General features: G+C 46.4%; 1 protein-coding gene across 2 annotated transcripts in view; it reads right to left on the reverse strand.

Moving 5' to 3' along the window:
- Nucleotides 1–1,848: 1,848 nt before the first annotated feature.
- RNF8 (ring finger protein 8) overlaps nucleotides 1,849–19,553 on the reverse strand; it is a 36,891-nt gene continuing 19,186 nt past the window's right edge. The window contains exons 4-8 of one of the 2 annotated variants that reach the window (XM_037146214.2): nucleotides 17,381–17,443; nucleotides 15,050–15,139; nucleotides 13,127–13,234; nucleotides 10,989–11,193; nucleotides 1,849–1,964 (exon numbers count right to left, since the gene is read on the reverse strand). In XM_037146214.2, coding sequence (XP_037002109.2) covers nucleotides 1,948–1,964; nucleotides 10,989–11,193; nucleotides 13,127–13,234; nucleotides 15,050–15,139; nucleotides 17,381–17,443 — 483 coding nt within the window. In that variant the 3' untranslated portion in view covers nucleotides 1,849–1,947. The remainder of the gene's footprint in view (nucleotides 1,965–10,988; nucleotides 11,194–13,126; nucleotides 13,235–15,049; nucleotides 15,140–17,380; nucleotides 17,444–19,553) is intronic. The other variant, XM_037146215.2, reaches the window with a different exon arrangement.

Raw genomic sequence — 19,553 nt, forward strand, 5'->3', positions numbered from 1 at the left:
TGTTCTGAGATTTCATAGAATTTTCTTTGAGAACTGTATGAAAAAAAAGAGCAAAAGCAAAAGGGTTGAAGCAACCTAGGTCCCAACACACAAAGGAGCAACTGGCAGCTGCAATGAGGAGGAGGTTCCTTGTGTACTGACATGGAGCCACCACCAAATAGTGTACAGGGCAGAGTTTTTAACCACTTGGACCAAAGAAAGGAAAGACCACACATGTGTGTCTCTGCTTATGTACACAGAGAAGATCTCCAGAAGGACACACGGGGAGCAGGGAACACTCACTGCCCCTGTGCAGGGTAGTGGTCCCTGGGGACCAGATCGACAGGCTTTTCACATGAGGTCCTCTTGCACCTTTGGATTCCAAACCATGCGACCATATTACCTAGTTTTAAAAAATGTGTATCTGGGGAGTATTTGAGATCTTGCTCCCCGGCCTATTTGGTCAGTTTGGCTTAAATAAATTCTTATAAAATTTTTAAAAATGTGTATTTGTATTCTTCTAAAAGTGGTTATGATATACGAACTTACAGATAATGAGTAAGGAAACTTCCTGTGTGCTCGTGCAGTCATAGAAACAACACATGTTGTTTACTGCACCAAGTTGCAGTGATTACTGCACCAAGATGGTAATAATCTTTACTTTGTTTCCCCAGCATTTTTCTGACATGGTTATGATAGATATTTTTAAAGGACTGTTTTTTGGGGTCTACTTACTTCGTCCTTGACCAGGCCAGTATTCAGTTAGTACACATGGTAAGAAAGATGGAGATGAAGCCTCAAGACTCCAGAATCACAATTTCACAGTATGTTCTACAAAGGAAAAAACCAACCATCCCTAAAAAGTTGGCGAGTCAATAGCTTCGAATCCTTTATGAAAACTACAAAGAATGATTCTCCAGGTCAGAGTTAAAAGGTAAAGGAAAAATATTTCCCACCTAGAAGCAAATCACTGAATGACACAGTATGGTTCCCAGTCCTGCCAGAGGGCTTGTTTGAAAAGACTGCGCTCCAACCCCCTGTGCTGTCCCTCAACCTCGTCACTGGTAACTGAGACCACCACGGGTTTCCCCCAACTTCTATCTCCCAAACTAGTTTTCTTTCTGTTTAGGAGGTAGCAAGAGAGATGACTTACAATTTTTTTAAAAAAGCACACACACAAAATTATTTCCTGTGTTTTCCGACATTGGGTAAAACAGACCTGGAAACTACTTCCACACCCCGGCTGAAGAAGGGAATTCACTCATCCTGAAACCAGGTAAGCAGTGACCTACCTTCGGGATGCACAGGAAACGCAATGGTCAGGGGCTTAACAGAGCCTATCTGCTATGGCCATGACCTTGGGCTTGGCTTCCAAGGCTGACATTCACTTGAGTCTATCGTCTGATACAGTCACTTTCTTGGTTGCAATTTATGAGCTGCCAGTGTTTACCTGTGAGACTGTCTGGGGGCTGGAAGGGAAGGAAGACAAATACTTCAGAGCCCAGCTGAGCAACTATTAAATTTTGCATTTTATTTCCAGTAAATGACATCTTGTTTTCACAAAGAGGTATTCCATCCTCTCAAATAGAGGCTGCCTTAACCTTCAGGGGCAGCCACAGGGGTACATTCAAGCTGTCCAGGATAAACGTCCACGGAGGTGCTTCAGAGATACCAACAACAACGAAAACAACAAGTTTAAAACGCAAACAGAAATACATAACCACTCGACATGTAGTGAGTGAGGCAGAGTCTGCCGGGCACCGATGCCGCCGGGCAATGTGTACCACGCCCTTTAGACACTGGTGGCCACCCGGGAGGCTTGTGATGGAGAACTTCTGAACTCAGACTCTGTCCCACGTGGCTCTTCACGCTGTCTCTGCACAGCCCAAGGCCAGAGCGTGGAGACCCTCCAGGCCACCCAAGCTTCCACCGCCTGGCGGTCTGTCAAAGGCCCTTGAAGCACTGTCTTCACAACAGTCTCTTGGCTTTGGAGAGAAAGGAGAGAGAAATGAAAGAGGAGCCTGTGTGCCCCTTCTCCGGCCTCCCCACAGCCACCCTCAGTCCCTTCCTCACATGGCAGCCACAGCAAAGAAAAAACAGAGGTCAGATCATGTCACTCTGCTCAAAACCTGCTCCTCACTTCTCCCAGAGTAAGAGTCAAAGTCAAGGTCCTTTCAAAGGCCTGGAAGGCCCCACCCACTGCCTCTGGCCCAGCCCTCTGACCTCACCCCTGCTCCTCTCCTGGCCACTCACTCTACTGGAGCCACAATGGCATCTCTGCTGTTCACCCAACACCCCACGCACGCTCCCCTTTCCTATTCCCTCTGCATGGGATGCTGGTTCCCCAGATGCAGAAGCTCTCCCCATCACTCCTGACCCTTCCTTGCTCTGTTTTTCTCTGTAGTACCAATCACATCTAACTTTAATTAGATTTTCACTTTTATTTCTATTCCTTGCACCTAAACATGACTGACACAAAGCTGGCCCTCTACAGATATATGTTGAAGGAAAGAGGAAATTGCATCCACAGTGAATGATAAGGAGAGGTGGGAGTCCTTCCAACATCCAGAGAGGGAGGGGGCAGAGGGGCTGCTTATTGGCCTCCAGTCTTTTCCAACAGCTTCTGCTTCCTCGATCCTGGAGAAGCAGGAATCCTGGCTACACTAGGGGCACAATAAAGCCACCAAGGAAATCGTCCCCTTCCCTGAGACTGAGGTCTGCAACACTTTGGTAGGGCTGAAAGGGTCCCAGAAGTTACTTTTCTCCCACTTCTGGGAGGTGGCTGAGGTGGGACGCCCCAGGGTGGGGCGTGCCGGTGGTATTGGTGAGCTGGGAGAACCGTGCCTGGCCGCTCCCTTCCTCTCAGCTAAGGGCTTCCCCTGACAGCTCACTGAAAAACGCAGAAATCGCAAGAATGAAATTCCCGTGACTCCCCTCAAGCAAATTTCCTTGCCCAACCTCCCACATTACTCTCTTTCCTCTTGGAAACGGGGGCTGCACCCCCTACTTTTAAAGACGATTCCTCCATCCGTGCTCTCTGCATTCGCGCCCCTCCCTGCCTTCCTAGGAATTGTGTCCCATCTACTATCTGGCTTCCCAGCATCTCCTTCTCTACAGGCTCCTTCCAATCAGCAATCGAGCACGCTCAACTCTCTCCTGCCTTTAAAAAAATAAGCCCTGGCCGGGTAGCTCAGTTAGGTAGCATATTAGGTCACATCATCCGAATATGCTAAGGCTGCAGGTTTGATCCCCAGTCAGGGTACATACAAGAAAGCACCAATGAATGCATAACTAAATTGAACAACAAAAATCAGTGTCTCGTTCTTTCCCCTTTCTCTCTCTCTCAAATCAATAAATTTAAAAAATAGTTAAACGAGAAACTGCTTTACCCTGACTTCCTCCTCCAACGACAGCCTTCTCTATTGCTGCTGCCCACAGTCATAGCCAAACTTCCTGAAGAACTAGCCTATTTTTACTCTTGTCTCCTCCTTCACCTCTTACTCATTCTCCAATTCACTGCAAACTGGCTGCGGACTCCACCCCCCACAACCTGTCCTAGGTAAAGTCATCAAGTCCTGCACATCTGCTACATCCAAAGGGCAATCTGTCATCCTTAGCAGCAGCATTTCGCACCGCCAACCCCTGTCCATAACCACTCACAAATGTGCACTTACTGAAGACCCGCCAACCAGTCTTCTAGGCCCTGAGAACCCTGCACTCAATAAGCTAAAACCCCTGCCCTCAAGTTTACAAATTGAGGGGCAAGAACACACAGTAACCAACACAATTTCATTCTCGTAAGTATCTGAAAGCAATAAACAGGGAGGTGTCTGGAATGTAATGGGGGCTACAGCAGACAAGGCTGTGGTCAGGAAGGCTCAAAGCACACCAACCTGACGTCCTCTGTCACCTGTCCACACTTCCCTCTCTCCGTCTCTCCTCGGCCACTCCTCCCAGTCTGCCGAGTACTCCCCTTCCACTACCCGTCCCTTTGGTGTCTGTGTTTCTCCAGGACACAGACTTGACCTTGGCTCTTACTACCCAGAGAGGATCCCCATATCTAGTACTTTCTGTGCTCCAGGTCCACATATTTAAATGCCATTAGGTGCTCTCAACTTACCTTAGTCTACATAACTTTAGTCTAAAACCAAACTTATCTCCCTGACAACCTGCTCCGAATTTCAGTGAACGCACCATCACCGACCAGCTGCCTGACAGAAACCAGGAGTGATCCGCAGCTCCGTGCTCCCTTGATCCTCACAGCAAACCGGCTCTGCACACTTGTAGACTCTACACTCTAAACCCCTGCTCATGCCCACCCACCCTCCATCCCCATTGCTTTTTCTCTAACCCAGCCATTGCGCCTGACCAGGGCTGCTGCCTCTATTCTTGTTCCCATCACCATTTACCTGCACTGCAGCCCCACTGACCTACCCAGAAAAATCTAAACATGAATAGGCACATCTCTAAGACCTTGTATAGTTTCCCCACAGCCCCCAGGCTAAATGTTCCACACTGTCTGGAAGACTTCACAATCCACTTCTGCTTGCTTTCCAGACTCACTGCCCAACACGTTCCCTGGCACCTACAACCCCGTCCCTCTGTACTTTTCTCAGCCCCAAACCCCTCCTGCTTTCTTGCTTTTTTGGCCTTTCTACCTATGCACCCACCTCCCTTCACTCCCCTGCCTGCCATCGGCCTTTGCCATAGCACCTTTCACCTCCCAGTGTGGCGTGTTCCCACACCCAGCCCAGGCCCTGCGCCCGGACTGAAAATTCCACGAGGGCAGGGCTTGTGCACGCCCCGCCCACTCTTATTCCCCAGCACCCGACACTAAGTGGGTACTGAGAAAACGGAAAGGCCCAGGGAAAGGAAGCAAGGAGCTGTTTCTTTGGGGTTGGTTCTGCTTTATGTTTCATGGGCCAAGGGTAAAAAAAGGTCTACACTCTCCAGTATAGGAAGGCAGAAAGCAGTTCAAACAGAAACCCTAACCAGAAATAGGAGCATGTCTAGTCCTACTGGGTTTCTTAAAAACCATAGTAAAATCAGAGAGATGCAAATTAAAACCACAATGAGATACCACTTTACACCAGTCAGAATGGCTATCATAAATAAAGCAACAAACAACAAATGTTGGAGAGGTTGTGGGGAAAAGGGGTCCTTAGTTCACTGTTGGTGGGATTGCAGACTGGTACAACCATTATGGAAAACAGTATGGAAATTTCTCAGAAAAATAAAAATCGACCTGCCTTTTGACCCAGCAATTGCACTGCTGGGATTATATCCTAAGAATCCTAAAACATCAATATCAAAGAACCTATGCACCACAATGTTCACAGCAGCACAATTTACAATAGCCAAGAGTTGGAAGCAACTTAGGTGCCCATCAGTAAATGAATGGATCCAAAAATTGTGGTACATATACACAATGGAATTCTATGCTGCAGAGAGAAAGAAGGAGCTACTACCCTTTGCAACAACATGGATGGAACTGGAAAGCATTATGCTGAGTGAAATAGGCCAGGAGCTGAAAGACAAATACCATATGATCTCACCTTTAATAGGAAGCTAAACAACAAAACAAACAAGCAAGCAGGAAAAAAAAACCACAAAAAACAAAAAACAAAGACACTGAAATAGAGAACAAGGGGATAGTGACCAGAGGGGAGAAGGAAGGGAAGTTAAGGGGAAAAAGGGGGAGGGATTTGGAGGAACAAATAGGAAGGACACAGGGACGAGAACTAAGGGGGGTGGAATTGGGAGGGAGGTGGGGAGCAAGGGGGCGGGGGAGGCTGGGATGGGAAAAATAGACAAAAAACTGTACTTGAAAAATAACTAAATAAAATTAAAAAAAAAAAAAACCATAGTAAAATGCACTTGGACAAGATATATATCCAGCCGATGCAGAGAAGCCTCAATGGTGAAGTGCCTAATACTATGGGGAGGGCAAAAAAGAGAAGAAAGATTTCTGTGACTAATTCATGGAAATCTAGAACACCAATTTGTCTGAGCTTGCTCCAGTGTACATTTAGTGCTAAGTGCAGGAACCGAGAAACTCTCAAGGCAAAGCCGCTTTGGTTAGCGACACTATCCTGTACTCACAGGAGTGGTCTTTCCTCCACAGTGAGAAGTTTCTGGATGCACCGTATTTGCTGTGTATAATACACACCCACGTGCTGGGGTAACTCCTATTTTGCTGTGTATAATACACACCCACGTGCTGGGGTAACTCCGTTTTATCATTACCAAAAACAAAAACAAAAAGCCAGGAGAAACTTCTGTGGAAAACAGCAACAAGGGGTCTGAAGTTCTGCAGGCCCTCTGCTGGACCCCCCGGTGACCGGCTGCTCACGCTCACTTCCGCTGCAGCTCCAGCGTGTGCTCCTGTTCCTCCCGGGCCTTCTCTCCAGCCAGCGGGGCAGGCCTGAGCAAGTACTGGTCTTGTCCTTAGTACAACGTCGGTGGGGTGGGCTTAGCGCTCGCCAGAGTTCCAGACTCCACACACAGGTAAGCAAAGGTCACCCCTGGGCCTCTCACTCTGGCATGGCCCCCTCAAACCCAGCCCTGTGTGCACTCAGGGTGCACCAAAGGATCTTTATTGTAGGAAGGCCAGTCTCCTGAGCTACAAAAGCCTGCCCGGTGCTGCGGTGCGGTAGCAGCTTATGGCGAAGGGGAGAAGACACCCCACCACAGAGCAGTAGTCAGAACGGGACCATTCGGAAACGTCAAGGGCTAGAGGGTCAACAAGAAATGCGTGGCCCACGGATATGGACAAAGGTGTGGAACTGTTTGAGGCAGTGGCGGGGGGCGTTGGGTGGAGGGTAGCACAGGGAAAAATTGGGACAACTGTAATAGCATAAACAATATTTTTAAAACTTAAAAAAAATAAAAATTTAAAAAGCAAAAATAAGAAAATAAAATAAAGAAATTCAAGGTTCTAGGACTTCCTGGGTGGCTGCTCCAGGAGTTCCAATTAATATCTTAGAGGCCGGCACCTAAGACCGCAGTCCCTCCCCCACTGGGCAAGCAGTTCCTGTGCCGCCCTTGTCGCTCCCGCCTGTGTGTTCTGCGATGCCAGTCAGGGTGGAGAGGGAGACACCATTTAAGGGGCAAGGAAAGGAAAAATAGTAGGTAAAAGAAGGAAAGGAAAAAAGGCAAAAACGGAGGGTAGTTTTGGACTATTAAGAAAAAAGTTTCTAGTACCAAGTCTGCTAGTTTTCTACCCTATGATAATTCTGCAAAGGGTAACTTTTTAAAGGCCAAAATTTGTAAGAAGTACGGTGTTGTACACTGTTTGTGTGGACGCATGAGGACTCCTGGCCCCGCTGCCCTTGCTGAGAGCTGCAGTCCCTTAGACGAACACCGTCCTATGCCAGGCTGACTGCACGCGTGTGACCCTCTCGATTCCTTCGGGGATTAAAAGTATTGCCAATAGTATTCTCCCTGGATGAGCTCGACCTGCCAGCACTGTCACTGCTGCTACTCCCCACATACTCCTTTCCTCAGCTCTGGCTTTCAGCAGGGGACGATGGCAACATCAGGGACAGACTTGCAGGTGGGCAGATGCCCTCTTCAGAGACCGGCCGTTTCTGGTGTCCTGTGCCTGGATCGCACCCCCGGTGCCCACAGGAAGCGCGGGCCGGAACCACAGGCCGTGTGCTCTGACCTGAGCCAATCTTCCTGGGGACCCCGACCCCTGGACGGGCGTGTCTCACAGATTCGGGGAAGCTGTGATTTGTGAACTTGCTCCCACCTCAGCACACCAGAAGGCCCTCCGCACTCCCACCAGGAGCCCCGATTCACTAGCAGAACATTGAGGGAGATCGGGAGTGCAGTTTGAAGAAGCCCATGGACTGGAAATCACTGCCATGAAGTACCAACACCATTTTATTTCTAGATCATTTGTTTTCTTCTTTTCTGAGTACAGCCTGAAGAAATTGCTAGGAAAAGCTAAAAGTGAGAATGTTAACACTCTTGTTAACCAACCACCATTTAATGAGAAGAGAACAAACGGGGGAGGGGAAGCCGCTGACAGACCACTGCGGCACCTCACCGGCTCCGGCGGGAGAGCCTCTCCAGTGGATAGAGGTCTTCCCTTGGGAGAAACTGCACGTCAGTATCCCAGAGTTACAACTACTCATGCGACAAGCACTTCCTGGATGTTTCTTATCTGCCCCAGCTCCAGAGCACCTTTTCTTCAACACAGACAGGATCTGGCGTCCTAACATTCTCCTTCTCTCCTCTGTAACCTGCCCTCCCAAAGTTTACGAGGAATTATTATGCTTCCCACGGACCATGGAACTTGAAGACACCATCACCAGCCAGCGAAGCCTAGCTAGGGCTGCTCGTGGTGGGACCAGAGCCCATGTGGCCATGAACAGGCAGGCCTCCCTCTCGGAACACAACAGCCCGGCTATAGCGTCAGAACTACAGTGACTACGGGCTTGCCAATCCTGGTTCCCAGATCCTAAGTTTGGTCCTTTTAAAAATTCGGCGGGATACATTGGAGATTAAATGGGCTTTCAATTGGCAAGGGAGCCTGGCCTTTGAACTGAGAGTTTTCTCTAAACCCCACGCTGCAGATCAGTGAAGCTGCTGATGGCTCTGGCACATGCCTCCCTAGATTGGGCCACAGAACCTTCTGTCTGTCTCTAGAGAAAACCTAAAAGCTGCACTCACTGTGATAACTACAGAAACTGAAACTGGTGCCAGAATGCTCTAAGCCAAGTACTGTGACAGGCAGACTGATTTGGCCGGCTGTGCAGGCTCCTACTGTTACAGAAAAGGCAGAGGCACCCTCTCTCGCCTTTGGAGAGAAAAAGGAGTTTGGTATCATTTCCCTCTCCAATGCTGAATGAAACTACCTACTGACCTTGGACTTGTGAGAAGAAACCTCGCCAATGTGCTGGGTGAAGAAAGTCCTTGGTGTCCCCACGTCCACACAGTCCCAGCACACTTCTGCTCAAAGGCTGACCTTGGTCACATCTGGGCCCCCAGGCCCCCGCTCCTCTCAGAAAGGAAAGAGGAAAGAAAGGGACGGCACTCACGACGCCTCCGCAGACACCCCCTGAGCCTTGGCCATCCTCGTGCTGCTGCAGCACCGTGCAGACGCTCCATCTGAGTGGACCACGAGGGCGCACTGCTAGGAACAAGTCACTGCTGCTCACGCCTCTGTGCTTCGCTTGTGCTGATTCCTCTGCGTGGAAAGCTACCCCTTAGGGAAGCTTTGACTCACTTCAAAAGGCACTTCTTCCATGAAGTGCCAGAGCATACCTCCGCCTGCCCAGGCCAAAGTGAGTGTCCCCTTTTTGGCAGTTTCCTAGCACCCTGTTGTGGAACTTGTCACGCCACCTACTTCCCTGCCTGTCTCCTCCATGGACAGGGAGGGAGTGCTGTGAGCGCTGAGACAGTGCCTTATTTACCACCTTGTCCTGGTCCGTAGTAGTGTCCCTATAAGAACTTATGGAATGATGAAAGGTGGAGAGGAAGAGCAATGGGACTCTGCCAGAATCAACTGGTTCTTGGGAGGTAAAAAGTCTCTTGGGGCTTAAGACTTGTCAGAAAACCCAGCAGCACACAGCTGTGAAGAAAGGGTAAACTACTTTGGTTCTAAAGAACCACCTGAGGGCCACCGCGCCCTCCTACAGGTCAGAATGTCTTCCTTGAGTATAAACGGCTCAAGCACACTCCCTGTTCAGCACCGCCCCGCTGGCTCTGCGACAGGCCTGCTGCCTCTGCTCTGGGTCACCAACTGAGGGCCGGGTTCAAACCACAGCCGCTCACAAATCAGCACCAGATTCCTGGTCCTACTCAAAGTGGCTGCTATCTGCTGAAAGGCTAGGAGAAAGGAAGCAGTGCACAGACGATCCTACTGTCAGCAGCGTGGCTTTTAAGCCTTCGGCCTCTCTGAGATTAGGGAAAGTACATCCAAAGATACATATTACCAACGGCCAGGCAGTGGGAAACACCTGTGAAGGCTCTCATCCCTGCCCAATTACCAATCCTTCGAATCCACTGACTTCCTCGTGCTTTGCCCCAGGACACGTCCTTTTGCCACAAGGGCACTCAGGTCTTAAGCGGAGTAGCTCTACCACCCTCCACACAGCAGGCTGCAGGTGCAACGAGAGCACTTGGTTAAACAAGCAGCTATTCCCGATGAAAGTGTGTTTCCTCAGGGAAGCTCACCCACCCCCACCCCAATCTCTATCCAAATTCCCTTCCGACTGGGAAACTTGTGGGTAAATGTATCAGGGTCCCCAGTGATAACACAGTAGGATTAAATTGATCTCTTTGGTTTAACATTATACCCAATTTGTGTAATTCAGCTGTAACTCTCTCACAGAGAACTTGCACATGCCTTTCCTTTAGGCATTCGATGAACCTCTGACTTGTACGCATCCAGTTCATAACCGACTGTACTATACACCCAACCCAAAAGGTCCGCAACCCCTGGACAGCAACTAAACTGTCCCAAACAACAGCGCCGTACAGTCACCAGTACAGCAAGCCGTCTGTGTGTTCGAATCACATCTTTTTTTACCCCTGTAACGGAGGCCCTTGCACTTAAGCCTCCTTCTTTCCTGCTGTGCCAGCAACTTAGTTAATTCTATTTCAACTTTTCTCACACACTCACTGTCTTTTTATTTTATTTTATTTTATAGAGGAGGAGGAAGGGAGGGGGGAGGAGAAGAGAGGAAAGGGGGAGAGGGAAAGAGAGAGAGACTGACTGATTATTATTTCACTTATTTATGCATTCACTGGTTGCTTCTTGTATGTGCCCTGACCGGGGATCAAACCCACAACCTTGGCATGTCAGGATGACACTCTAACTGACTAAGTAACCTGGCCGGGGCTCACACATTCATTATTCATTATCTTTATCTTTTTTTTACTTTCCCCCATTTCTTCCACTTCTTCTTTAGCTCAAGAATCTGTCATCTGACTCTTCCCCAACCAGAAAAATCTGCCCAAGTTTGTAAGTACTTCGTTGAGGGCACACGCCCACTCACCTTTTCGTCCCTTAATTAAGTCAATTCGTCGTTCTTTTACTTCTGAACTCAGATTATCTACCATTTTACTAATGCAGTTGTCCAGAACCAGGGAGGGGGTTTTGGACTTGATGTCCTTCCGACAAATGGGGCATTCAACCTTCCGCTTCATCCATTCATTGATACAGAAGGAGCAGAAACTGTGGGCACAGTTCAAAGTGACAGCCTGCAACAGCAATGTGAACACACACATCAGAACGTCACACTTACGTCCGCAGGGTGGCTGTGATCTCAAAGTTAGACAAGGTCAAGTGGACATTTAACCACAACCACACTTACAGAGCTTACAAAGGCACCAGAATCATCCTTGGGGTTGGGAAACTAAGCTTCAAGTTAGATGATTTATTATCTCTGAGTTCATAAATGCAGGCCCCGGGTAGGCCGATTTGTCTGTTCTATGCCACCAACTCAGGCTATTGCCAACATAGGTTAGCTGCCTTGTAAACAAATACCTTTGGACACAGGTAGGACTAGTAAGCGCACACATGTTTGGTACAAATACCTCACTAACTCTTATGAAAAACAAATGTATGTCTTGTTAGTGGTGAATTGGGACCTCAGTTTTTATACACAAAGGGGAACACACGTTGAAAACTCAAGTATACAGAATGGTAAGAGGTATCATCTGTTTTTGGAAGAAAACAAAAAAAGTAAAATAAGTCTAAAAGGCAACTAAAAAAGCTGGGGAAGAAAGAAAAGAAATGGAAAAAATGCAATGGGTTCACTGACTGCCTGAACCCCTGAGTAAATAAGCCTATGAGAAGAGAGAAAGCAGAAGGAGCTGTGTTATCTGAGGGGCTCTTCTGGGTAAACCAGAAGTCTGCCAGCGAGCCTTTCATTCCCAGGGATATAAACCACTGTCTTCTTTACTATTGTTTATGTGCACCCACTAAGATACAGAGTTTTCTGAGGCTCAAAAGTCCATTCCTGCTTTTAGGAGGGCAGTTGAAAATAACAGAAATCATTTATTTCCCAAATGCCAAGGTGAGCCCAGAAAGCCAACTAGAAGACATTATGTTTACTATAGGAGGTAAATTCTAATAAACAGTACTAAAAACCTGTCTGATTACAATGAAACCTTTCTCCAACCCTTACTTTAAGAGGTGACCGGTAGGAAAGGTCAGGTGGTGTGTGGTAGAGTAAACAAAGCACAGGTCAGCCTGTCTGCCTGGTCTGTCTGGGCAGATGCTCCAGGCTGGCCGACTCATCACGGGTTCCAAGCCCCTTTCCTTATCTTCCTCTAGTGAAGTCTGCACGTCTTGTCAAGACAACAATGACTGAGCTTCTCCTAGGTAGGGAATCAAGTGAATGGAAATTATGGGAGAAATTTATGACCTGAAATCTAAGTAGATTCAGAGCAAAAAAAAAACTGGTCTGCTCAGGAGAGATTTTTCAGAAGGCTAATAGACTCAACCTCCTAAAGACCACCAGAAAAAAGGAAGCAGTGTCAGTCTGCATTTTCCTTTGTGAAGGAATCTGAAAAGCAATGTCATTTAACAACTTGAATTTAAACTTGTGGTATAAGATGAACTGGTCACAAATGGTAAGATTTTTGAAAAATAAGAGTGCAAAAATATGACAGGGTAACCCAGGAGAGAGGTTTCATTTTCATAAGGAGCCCGAGTCCCTGAAATGTGTTCCACTTGTGTGCTGAATTCCCGACACCCCATATCAACGGCATTTACCACCCTGTTCAAAGGCTGCACTACACACCCCTCAGCACCAAGCCCATTCAGAGTAAGAGTAGCTTTATGGAGCGGCTTTACTCCGAGACTTCAAAAATCTAATGCCATGTGGCCCTGTGTCCACCCCAACAAAAAAGAGATAAAGGCTTTATCACAGCTTAAAATATGAATTATATCAAATAAATAAGAATAAAATAAGAAAAAGAACAGTAAAGTTAAAGAAGACTATACAAAAACACGTAAGAAGTGGCCACCTCTAGGGGCTACTTTGTAGTCAAACAGCTAGAAGTTCCTGCAAGAAAAGCTCTTCAGAACGTTCCCCTACAGCAGAAGCAGCCTGGGTAGCTGAGACTCCACTCGGGTCGGGAGAGCGATGAGGCCCTGGGAGCCACTCTTCCTGATGCCCATAATTACCTCAATGAAGTATTCTGAACAAATAATGCACTGGAGCTCATTCTCTAGCACGTCATTCATGTGGCTAAGAACCTCCTCTTTCTGTGCTTGTACCTTCTCCTTCTCTTCCTGCAAAGACACAAAATTCCTGCTGTCATTCAGGAGAACCGACAAGAATGCAAAACAGGACAGGGAGTATAGTATTAATCCTCTGGAATAGAATTCAGAAGGAGTCTAAATTAAAAATTCATCCTGGCGGAGCAACGCAAGGAATAAAGCACTTTCCCCAAGGGCTGCTATTTCTCAGAACTGCTTTCTAAGGTGGGGCACTGTCTCCTTTCTGTCCTCTCTCTGCTTTTTCAGTATTTGCACTGTAATTTTAGTCTCCTTCCCAAAATTAACTAAATGGGAAAAACTGAAGGTAGCATACTAACCACACCAACCATCCAAGACCTTCTAGAATGAGACATTAAGTATCCCACAGTGAAATGCAGTTTAGAGGTGATATAAAATCATCCTCCAAACCAAGAACTCACTGGACAAAAAAGTCATAAAGAATAGCCCATAGCGGCAGGAAACTTGAATTAATGTATAAAGTCCATGGTGCTCTTTGTAGCTGTCTCTTCTATAAAATAGCGACAATTCCTATGCTCCCTGGAGGCTGGAATGGTGGCCTCTTGAAGCATCTTCAGGCCCCGAACTCTAGGCTTGCCAGTCCCCACTCCTGCAGACGTCTGCAGTACAACTTCCCTGTGCTTTCCCCAAGGGACCAGACTGCTTGCAGATGGCCTTAGGGATCATCTTAGGTGTGCTCTTCTTGAAGCAGACATTTATTTAAGTTAGCACCTTATGCCCCCCAAAAGAAAGTTATTAGGAGCCCCTGAGGGAGAGAGGAAATGACATTCAGGGTATACAGGTGATGTATTTTTCATCTTTTATTTTCTCTTCTAATCAGAGCACAGACTGTCAGACTACTTACAGCAGTGAGTAAGGTCCAAACCCATTCTAACTGCAATCAAGTTCCCTGAAAACTTATGATTAGCCAATTTTTTAAAGAAAACATGGTGGTTTCTTGGAGGAAGGGAAAGAAGGTATCACATGATTTAAACAGAGTATAAGGACATTAAACCAATGGGAAAGAGAGCCTCTCCTTTCTGTGCTCTGCTCCAGGTCGGTATGTGAGGCCTAGGCAGAGAGGTGGTCAGACTAGGTGTTAATTTCAGGTCAGAGGTTATAAACTGATGACCTGTGGACTGGCCAGCCTACAGACTTGTTTAGTTCGGCCCTTATGGTACTGAAAGATCAAACAAAAAACTGAACTTGTTGCCAATATTTGAAAATTGAGATCTTTCATGTAAACATTTGGATTTCCATCTTGTGTGGAAAGTTCTGACACCACTGGGCTTGCATTTCTGCACGGCAACAACTGGCTACAGCAAAGCAGAGCTACCTCTAGGGGTGGAGGTTGGGGGCAAGGATCTCTTTCCTGTGCACCTCTGTCCTCATAGGACACTTTACTCATTCCATTATCAGTCTGAACTTACTGGGCATTTGAGTTTATAACCCTAACTTAAGAATTCCACTGATTTGATGTGGGGAAATAATTACCTAAAGGTATGAGGACACACTATTGTTTAGTCTGACTACACCACTCCATAGCCTGCGTCAGTGGGATGCACTGGAGGAGCATCTACCACGGACACCAGACTGGACTGCAGGATGAGTGTCTTCTCCCTGGCATTCTGCTTCTGAATGAGGGAAGGAAACAGATGTTGTCTTCAGGCAGAGCCTTCTATAAGCCTGAGTAATTTTACAGATTATTTCCCCTGAGGCCAGGAACAGACATATTCTCTCTCTCCATTCACCATAGCAACCCTTGCACTGTTGAAAATGCTGAGTTGCATGTACTAACCAAATTCTAAACCTTCATCTTCTTGCTAGTACCTTGGTCTGCTCCAATTCTTTGTTCTTGGCTTGAAGGATGGCTTCAAAGTCCTTCTTGCTGCGATTTAGCTCTTCCATTAGAGCCCAGTGCTGCAGGAACATAGCAGATACACACTCAAGACGAGCTTACACTGCATCTTCCTTTTAAGCTGCACTTGTCTGCTCCGTCCCTCCCTCTATTGGTGGTGTTAGTTCAACAAATTAATAGACCGGCAATTTAAAAAAAATGCCTCTGTTTCCTCAGGACATCTCACTTACCTGATACCTTTTTTTCTCAGGAAAGGGGACAAACAGGGAGGGAGGCCATCAAATCTATAATCCTACTGGAAATAACCCAACCTTCGCCGCCATGTAAATTGACGGAAGAACTGCCGTCCTGAGGATCTGATTCTGTAGGTTTCCCTTGGAGCCCAGGAATATGTATTTTTTTAAAAAGCTGTCCAAATGATTCTAAAATCCAGTGCTCGAAGAACTAGTAACTCTGAGGCTACCCGGCACTAGGAATGGCTTTTAAGAAATAACCAGGGAGAAATGGGATTCAGGGAAACTAGATAATCATTTTCATTGAAATAAGAGAGACCTTTAACCTATTCATTCTACCAATCACACACTGCACACTCACAAGCCAATGCTGCCCACACCCTGCCTGTGTGTTCTGCAACCAGGCACGCCCAAGTGCTGGCAGCTCCTTCGCTGTGTCCAACTGCCTACCCGAACGTCAAGAGGTTCCCCTTCCATGAAACATAATTTCTGAGCTGCCTCATGCTTAAGTATAGCTTATACTTTAAATCTCATCTCAAATCCTTTTTCTAAAGAAGGTGGAGTAAAGGTAACTATTTCTGAAGACATTACTCAAGAAACAAATTTTGAAATATGTGGTCTCTTGAGAAAAGCAGTTGCATAGGAAGGCCTGGGTACTCATTCATCTTGACTGCTACTTAGATCTGTGCCTACAAAATGGGAAACAGGGGTCCCTCCCACATCAGTGTGAATGATAAAATAAAGTAACGTGAAAGCATTCAGAAAAGTTTTTAACCTCCATATAAACACAGGTTGTTATAATGGCCTGGTAAATGAAAAGGAACAGCTTCAGAGGGACCAAGAAGGTGGACCAACACACAGCCATGTGTCAGCCGAGAAAGCAGTACATCCCTGGGCGTATTGTTCTGGAACCATGACCCAAAAGTACCTCACCTGGGGCTAGCGAATGGAGACTGGCCGAGCACCTCACGCTAAAGCACAGTGTGTCTTCCCAGCTGTCTCAGGAGACAGTGAGGAGTTATGGGTGCAAAAACTTATGAACCCTTAGGGATTTCTAAGTAGCAGAACCTTACTCTTTCCCAGTCAATTTCAAAACACTCACTGAATATTAATTTAATACTACTCTAAATGGGAAAAATGCCTACGCTCCCACCCTAGGAAATAAACAAGCTTAGAAAATACAATTCCAAAAAGACTAAATTAATTTTCACCTAGTTCTTTCCAAAGCTGTTTGTGTACCCCTCAAGAAAATCAAGGTAGGCATCTCCCTAGCTTTTACTACTATGTGACTGTCAGCACAGCAGAAGGCTGGGAGGGAGGTATGTGATAAAAGAATTATAAGGACAAATTACCCCAAACAAATTCTAATGCAAGAGCTCACTTTTTTTAAGGACAGATGAACCATACCACTAACATGACTGAACTTAGGTCAAATTTTTAATTTTAGTGCATAAAAGAGAGAAGACAAAGCAAGTTTTAAATATGTAAAGAAGTTTATAAAAATAATCAGAGAGAAGTAATCAAATTAAACAAAATAAATGACAGGCTATCTTTTAGGAGAATTTTATTCCTGTGAGCCCTGCCCTTCCAGTAAACCAATGTCTTGCTGACTGTTGAACTGCACATTCTCGACCTGACCTAAAATGTGAGAATGTTCCTAGTTGGAACATTCTCAAATGGTTTTTGGATGGCCACAGCTCAGGACTCGTGAGGGAGTGGAGGCCATGCAGGCCTTGGTGGTGACAAGTCACAGCTCACAATTCCCCTCTGCTGCCCTCACCTTTCTGGAAATGCAGACATTTCCCCAGAGAGCCTCCTAATTGCTACAGGTTCCATTCCATTTTCACTAGAGCAGCTTCTGCTCAGGTGAAGATGTAAGTTTTCATGCTGAGGTCTGGCACATCTGTGAGGCTCCAACCCCTGCCCTGATGGTGTGAGCAGCTGCCACCTGCTCTATCTACAGCCTGGAGATGCTGCGGAGGTGTGCACTAAATAGCAGAGGCAGCCAGCGGCCACGCAAAGCCTGGCTGCTCGCTACCCCACAGCCCACGATGGCAAGAGATAAGTTACCTCCTGCAGAGCCTGGGCCAGCTGCTGCTTCAGGTTCTCTTCTCCTTGCTCTTTCTCCAAACCCTACAAATCCAAAAACAAAATGGAAGGTTTCCCAGTCAGCAGGGGAAAAAAGAAACAAAAACCCAGCAACAAGCAGAGCAGACCAGCTAGCATGAGCATCTGGAAACAACAGGGGGCAGGAAGCAGGAAGAAAATTTCTCATTTTATTCCAAGCTGTTGGCAGGAAGGATAAAAGCAGAGTTAACTGCTCAAATACTGTTCACCTCAGGGCTGTCACTTTTAAGCCACCACTCAGGTTTTTCTGGAGAAACTCTGGGCAACAACCCTTTACTGCAAGTGCTGTTACTTCCAAAACAAGGTAAGATGAAAGGTTCTGAGCAACCAACTACCTAAACACAGGTAAAACCCCCTAGGCTGGCACCCACAAGCTCCTCCAGGCTTCTTTCCCTTGATTCTGGGCCCCTCTGTCCCTCATGCTGAGTCTCTCTACCACTTTCAACCCATTAACTGCTCCTCCCCGCACCTTGCCTGAGCTCAGGCTGTATTTCCTCCATCGGCCCCCTCCAACATAATGCCTTCCAAATCATCATTACCCGGCATCCATTAAGAAGGTCTGGGCCTGCCCTGGCTGGTGTGGCTCAGTGGATTGAGCGTGGGCCTGCGAACCACAGGATCAGGATCGCAGTTCAATTCCCAGTCAGGGCATATGCCTGGGTTGTAGGCCAGTTCCCAGCAGGGGACTCACGAGGGGCAACCACACACTATTTCTCTCCTTCCTTTCCTCTCTAAAAATAAATAAATAAAATCTTAAAAAAAAAAAAAAGAAGCTCTGGGCCCTTCCCTCCTTACTTTAAGAATTAAGAATTATCTACCCATTTAATACAAGTATGTCAACTTGAAATTGTTCTCTAATTTAAATATATTGACTTAAAACTGTTAGGATGATTTTATGGGTATAATACATATATTATGCATCTTTATAACCACCTGAACCCAAGTATAGTATCAGGCAATGTGTGCTAACAAAAAAAAAAAAAAAAGGACCTGTGCAAAGCAGCAAGGGTTAACGAGCTTCTGAACAAGTCATCAGGACAGGATGAATTCCTAGGGCTTGGTGGCAGAGGGAAATGCAGCCAATAAATAAAGGACAGGATACTATGAGTCACTTATAAATGACCCTCTCATACCTGGAGAAACTTTCTAAACCAGTCCTTTCTGCCTTTCTTTACCATTTAGGTGGTAAGGGAAAAGATTTTACAGCTATACTTTGAAGCATGCCCAAAGCAGCCACAAATATTAATTAACAGTAACTCTTGTCCTTGAACACACCAGACACTAACTGCTTTGGGAAAGGTGGCAACAAAAATGCAGAGATGACCTCCCTGTATTAATTTCAAGAACTAGCCCCGGCTAGATAAGGGAATCAAAAAGGTACACGTAAGCAGTGTATCCCCTCAGAAAGGTCTATTTAATCTCTGAAATTTATAAATTTTTCAGAAATAAGCAAACACTACTGGTTGTTCATTACTCTGAATAAAGTAAACAAAAGATAAGTTTACTCACTTCGATCCTAATTGGCCCATCTTAGTTCTAAGTCAGCAATTTTAAACAGGTGAGCCCTGGCACACTGTTGAGCTGCAAGAATTATAAAACAAGCAACACCTGCCTATTTACTCGGGGCACTGACCTCTTTCCCTTAGACTGTCAAGTAAAAAAATGGTAACAGCCAATACAACAATAGCCATCTAGTGTGAATGAATCAAAATTATACCTATTTTTTTGTTAGATTGGCAAAAAAATTTTTTGGTGTGCCACAGAATTTTAGTCATTAGCTTATGTGTGCCATGAAATGAAAAAGGTTGAAAATCACTGCTTTAAGTCAACAGTGGGGAATTCTTGACATTCAATACCTGCCTGAGCAAATAGGTGGGAGTAAAACACGTGGCTCTTGCCAAGTGGGAACTGACATTTTAAGTAAGAACCCGGATCAGACTGGAACTTCGTACAACAGCTTATCATCTATGGAGATGACTCAGGGATGGGGACACATCTGGCCTTATCTTGGCACAGCTAAGAGAGTCATTACTGTACCTTCCCACTACAGGTACCATGGAAGGTGGCTTATAACGTCATGCTGTACCTGTCCCCGCCCATGCCGGCTGCTCAGGAT

This window comes from Artibeus jamaicensis, unplaced genomic scaffold, assembly GCF_021234435.1.
Source record: "Artibeus jamaicensis isolate MK-2021 breed Jamaican fruit bat unplaced genomic scaffold, CSHL_Jam_final contig_1803, whole genome shotgun sequence".
In the NCBI taxonomy this organism is placed as follows: domain Eukaryota; kingdom Metazoa; phylum Chordata; class Mammalia; order Chiroptera; family Phyllostomidae; genus Artibeus; species Artibeus jamaicensis.